A 4,626-nucleotide genomic window follows, 5' to 3' on the forward strand; every position below is an offset into this window, starting at 1 on the left:
GAGAGGGAGGGGGGGGGGGAAGAGAGGGAGGGGGGGGGGGAAAGAGAGGGAGGGGGGGGGAGAAGAGGGAGGGGGGGGGGAAGAGAGGGAGGGGGGGGGGAAGAGAGGGAGGGGGGGGGGAAGAGAGGGAGGGAGGGGGGAAGAAGAGAGGGAGGGGGGGGGGAAGAGAGGGAGGGGGAAGAGAGGGGGGGGGAAGAGAGGGAGGGGGGGGGAAGAGAGGGAGGGGGGGGGGGAAGAGAGGGAGGGGGGGGGGAAGAGAGGGAGGGGGGGGGGGAAGAGAGGGAGGGGGGGGGGAAGAGAGGGGGGGGGGGAAGAGAGGGGGGGGGGGGAAGAGAGGGGAGGGGGGGGGAGAGGGAGGAGGGGGGGGAGAGGGAGGAGGGGGGGGAGAGGGAGGAGGGGGGGGGAGAGGGAGGGGGGGGGGGAGAGGGAGGGGGGGGGGGAGAGGGAGGGGGGGGGGAGAGGGAGGGGGGGGGGGAGAGGGAGGGGGGGGGGGAGAGGGAGGGGGGGGGGAGAGGGAGGGGGGGGGGAGAGGGAGGGGGGGGGGAGAGGGAGGGGAGGGGGGGGGAGAGGGAGGGGGGGGGGGAGAGGGAGGGAGGGGGGGGGGAAGAGAGGGAGGGGGGGGGGGAAGAGAGGGAGGGGGGGGAGAGAGGGAGGGGGGGGGGAAGAGAGGGAGGGGGGGGGGAAAGAGAGGGAGGGGGGGGGAAGAGAGGGAGGGGGGGGGGAAGAGAGGGAGGGGGGGGGGAAAGAGAGGGAGGGGGGGGGAAGAGAGGGAGGGGGGGGGGAAGAGAGGGAGGGGGGGGGGGAAGAGAGGGAGGGGGGGGGGGAAGAGAGGGGGGGGGGGGGAAGAGAGGGGGGGGGGGGGAAGAGAGAGGGAGGGGGGGGGGAAGAGAGGGAGGGGGGGGGGGAAGAGAGGGGGGGGGGGAAAGAGAGGGAGGGGGGGGGGGAAGAGAGGGAGGGGGGGGGGGGAAGAGAGGGAGGGGGGGGGGAAGAGAGGGAGGGGGGGGGGGAGAGGGGGGGGGGGGAAGAGAGGGAGGGGGGGGGGAAGAGAGGGAGGGGGGGGAAGAGAGGGAGGGGGGGGGAAGAGAGGGAGGGGGGGGGAAGAGAGGGAGGGGGGGGGAGAGAGGGAGGGGGGAGGAGAGGGGGGAAGAGGAGGGGAGGGGAAAGAGTTGAAGGGAGGGAGGGAAAGAGTTGAAGGGAGGGAGGGAAAGAGTTGAAGGGAGGAGGGAAGAGTTGAAGGGAGGGGGAGGAGGGAGGGAAAGAGTTGAAGGGGAGGGAGGAGGGAGGGAGGGAAAGAGTTGAAGGGAGGGAGGGAAAGAGTTGAAGGGAGGGAGGGAAAGAGTTGAAGGGAGGGAGGAAGGGAGGGAGGGAGGGAGGGAGGGAGGGAGGGAGGGAGGGAAAGAGTTGAAGGGAGGGAGGAGGGAAAGAGTTGAAGGGAGGAGGGAGGGAAAGAGTTGAAGGGAGGGAGGGAGGGAGGGAAAGAGTTGAAGGGAGGGAGGGAGGGAGGGAGGGAAAGAGTTGAAGGGAGGGAGGGAGGGAGGAAAGAGTTGAAGGGAGGGAGGGAGGGAAAGAGTTGAAGGGAGGGAGGGAGGGAAAGAGTTGAAGGGAGGGAGGGAGGGAGGGAGGGAAAGAGTTGAAGGGAGGGAGGGAGGGAGGGAAAGAGTTGAAGGGAGGGAGGGAGGGAGGGAGGGAGGGAAAGAGTTGAAGGGAGGGAGGGAGGGAGGGAGGGAAAGAGTTGAAGGGAGGGAGGGAGGGAGGGAGGGAGGGAGGGAAAGAGTTGAAGGGAGGGAGGGAGGGAGGGAAAGAGTTGAAGGGAGGGAGGGAGGGAGGGAAAGAGTTGAAGGGAGGGAGGGAAAGAGAACGGGAGGGACGGAAGGGAAGATAAGAAGAGAAAGAGAGGGAAGGATGGATGGAGATCAGCAGTTGCAGGGTTTGCGTGCAAAGGAAGGAGAGAAGCGGGTAAAGAGAGCTGGGGAGTTGCAAGGAAGGAGAGATGGACAGAGAGGGAGTGTTGCAGTGGATGCGGGGAGAGAGAGGGAAGGATTGCGAGAGCAGTTGCGGGCCGCACCAGCGCGGTGGCCGAGTTGAGGTCCGGGTGTTTGCTCAGCGTCCTCAGCACCGACATCCCGCTCCCGCCAACCGTCTCCCCGCGCCCTGCTGCAAATGTTAACACGGACGCCAGCGTCAAAGAACGTCATTGGCAATCAATGAATACAATTAGCGACGTCACCGCGAGCGCTGGGGGAGCCATAGCGACACCTGCAGCTGGGAGGACCGCCAACGCCTGCCTCCAGCATTGCCCTCTCTGCAAGCGCTGCACTGGTGTAACCACGGGCAACTTGGTTGTATTTCAAAGATCTTAGTTTTTCTTTCCCAAATCCAATACTTCCTCCCAAGTATTTCTCTTTAGCCTTCTCACTGACTCATGCTAGGGCATCACTCCAGTGCAACTGTCTTTTAGTGCCAGTGTCCTGGAGGCAATATTTATCCCTCAATCAGCACAACAAAACCAGAGTATCTGGGTCATTATCACATTGTTGTTTGTGGGAGCTTGCTGTGCGCATATTGGCTGCCGCGTTTCCCACATTACAACAGTGACCACACTCCCAAGAGTACTTAATTGGCTGTAAAGCACTTTGAAAGATCCAGTCGTTGTGAAAAGCGCTATATAAATCCAAGTCTTCGTTATTAATTCTCAGGATGTGGCCAAGGCTGTCATTTGTTGCCCGCCCCTGCAAACAACTGAGCGGCTTGCCAGGTCTCATCACAGGGCAATTAACCGTCAACCACCTGGTCTTCAAACAGTGCCAGCAGATCTTCAGTGTCACAACAGGAGCTCAGTTTAACCTTTCATCTGAATAAAAGCTTCCCCACTAACAGAACACACTCCCTCAGTACTGTCTAATACCACAACAATCGGCACAGACCGTCAGTACATAGTAACAGGAGGAGGCCATTCATCCCCTCGAGCCTGTTCTGCCATTCAATCAGATTATGGCTGATCTGTATCTCAACTCCATTTACCCACCTTGGTTCCATATCCCTTAATAACATCTATAAGATGCATTGCAGCAACTTGCCAAACCTGAGAGCTCTACCGCCTAGAACAAGTGCAGCAGGCACATGGGAACATCACCTCCACGTTCCCCTCCGAGTCACACACCATCCTGACTTGGAAATATATCGACTGTTCCTTTATCGTCGCTGGGCCAAAATCCTGTAACTCCCTTGGGTTTATGATGAGTGGATTCAAAGAAAACGATTTCCTCCAGTGGGGGAATCCAAAAGAGGGTGTAATCTTAAGATTACAGTGGGCCATTTAGCAGTGAAATCAGGAATCCCTTTTTCACACCAAATGTACAGGGAACAACATACAGTGCATTAATCCACTCCATGTATTGTACCTGACACGTGATGTACAGGATTGATCCATTTCCTGTTTCGTATCTGCCAATTGATGTAGTACTTTGATCCATTCCGTGTATTGTATTTGACAATTAAATAGAATCTCACCATCATCATAGGTGGTCCCTTGAAACGAGGATGACTTGCTTCCACGCCAAAAAGGGATGAGTTCACAGGTGTTTCAATGAAGGACCTAATATTCCAGGCACCGAACTACATGTTGAAGGGTGGAAGATGCCTGTGCGTGTAATTTTTGAAGGTGTGGTGGCTGTTGCACACCAGCCATCACACGGCCTTGACAGAGCTAGGTGTCATGTATCCTACATGTTTACTACTGGTACCATTACATATGATGTACCATCAGAGGGCACTGCAGTGGGAGACTTGTAAGTTACCTGTACAGGCGTGCCTAGTCTAGCATAAAAGGCAGGCCACCATATGTGATCCTCATTCTGGAGTTACCAATAAAGAACTAAGGTCACTACAGTTCAAGTACAATACATTGCCTCGTGGAGCCAGAGCATCCAAAGACATAACACTAGGTCTTGGTCCAACTAGGATTAACCAAGATGACTAGACACCAGCTCTGCTGCACAGACCTAGTGCGCACACATATCGCAGTGTGGGCCAACCTGTGCTGCCCCTGGGCCCTCGCCTCTTCTGGGCCTCGATCTCACGCCTCTCCTGGCCCAGCCCGGAAATCAGCGCGGTCCCAGCCTGCAAGACCATCAGCAGTCCGGGGCCATCAGAGGGAGCAACGTGCGACGGCATACCACTGTAGGGAGCAGCACGTGCTGCTGCGGGAGGGCTACAGTGAAGAGGGCGACTGGGTCTGACGTCACCCAAATCCAAGTCGCTGATTGGAGTGCAGGCAGGTACAGCAGGTGCGGCGATGTCGGGGCGAAGGAGCGGTGAGTTAGTAGAGGGACGTGATCGGGGCCCAGGAATAGAATGTACAGCACAGAAATAGGACAGTCTGCACCTGGCCAGGACTGGAACCAATGTCCCAGGGGAGTGTTTGTTAGTGCTGTTGGGGAGGGTTTAAACTAATATGGGATGGGGATGGGAACCTATGCAGGGAGACAGAGGGAAGTAGAATGGGGGCAGAAGCAAAAGATAGAAAGAAGAAAAGTAAAAGTGGAGGGCAGAGAAACCCAAGGCAAAAAGCAAAAAGGGCCACATTACAGCAAAATCCTAAAGGGGCAAAAGGTGTTAAAAAGACAA

At 58.0% G+C, this 4,626-nt stretch overlaps 1 protein-coding gene across 1 annotated transcript in view; it reads right to left on the reverse strand.

The window, feature by feature from the left end:
• pane1 (proliferation associated nuclear element) overlaps positions 1-2,198 on the reverse strand; it is an 11,961-nt gene extending 9,763 nt beyond the window's left edge. The window contains exon 1 of the mRNA XM_070861671.1: positions 2,066-2,198. Coding sequence (XP_070717772.1) covers positions 2,066-2,122 — 57 coding nt within the window. The 5' untranslated portion in view covers positions 2,123-2,198. The remainder of the gene's footprint in view (positions 1-2,065) is intronic.
• Between the last annotated feature and the right edge of the window lie 2,428 nt (positions 2,199-4,626).

This window comes from Pristiophorus japonicus, chromosome 19 (genome assembly GCF_044704955.1).
Source record: "Pristiophorus japonicus isolate sPriJap1 chromosome 19, sPriJap1.hap1, whole genome shotgun sequence".
In the NCBI taxonomy this organism is placed as follows: Eukaryota; Metazoa; Chordata; class Chondrichthyes; family Pristiophoridae; genus Pristiophorus; species Pristiophorus japonicus.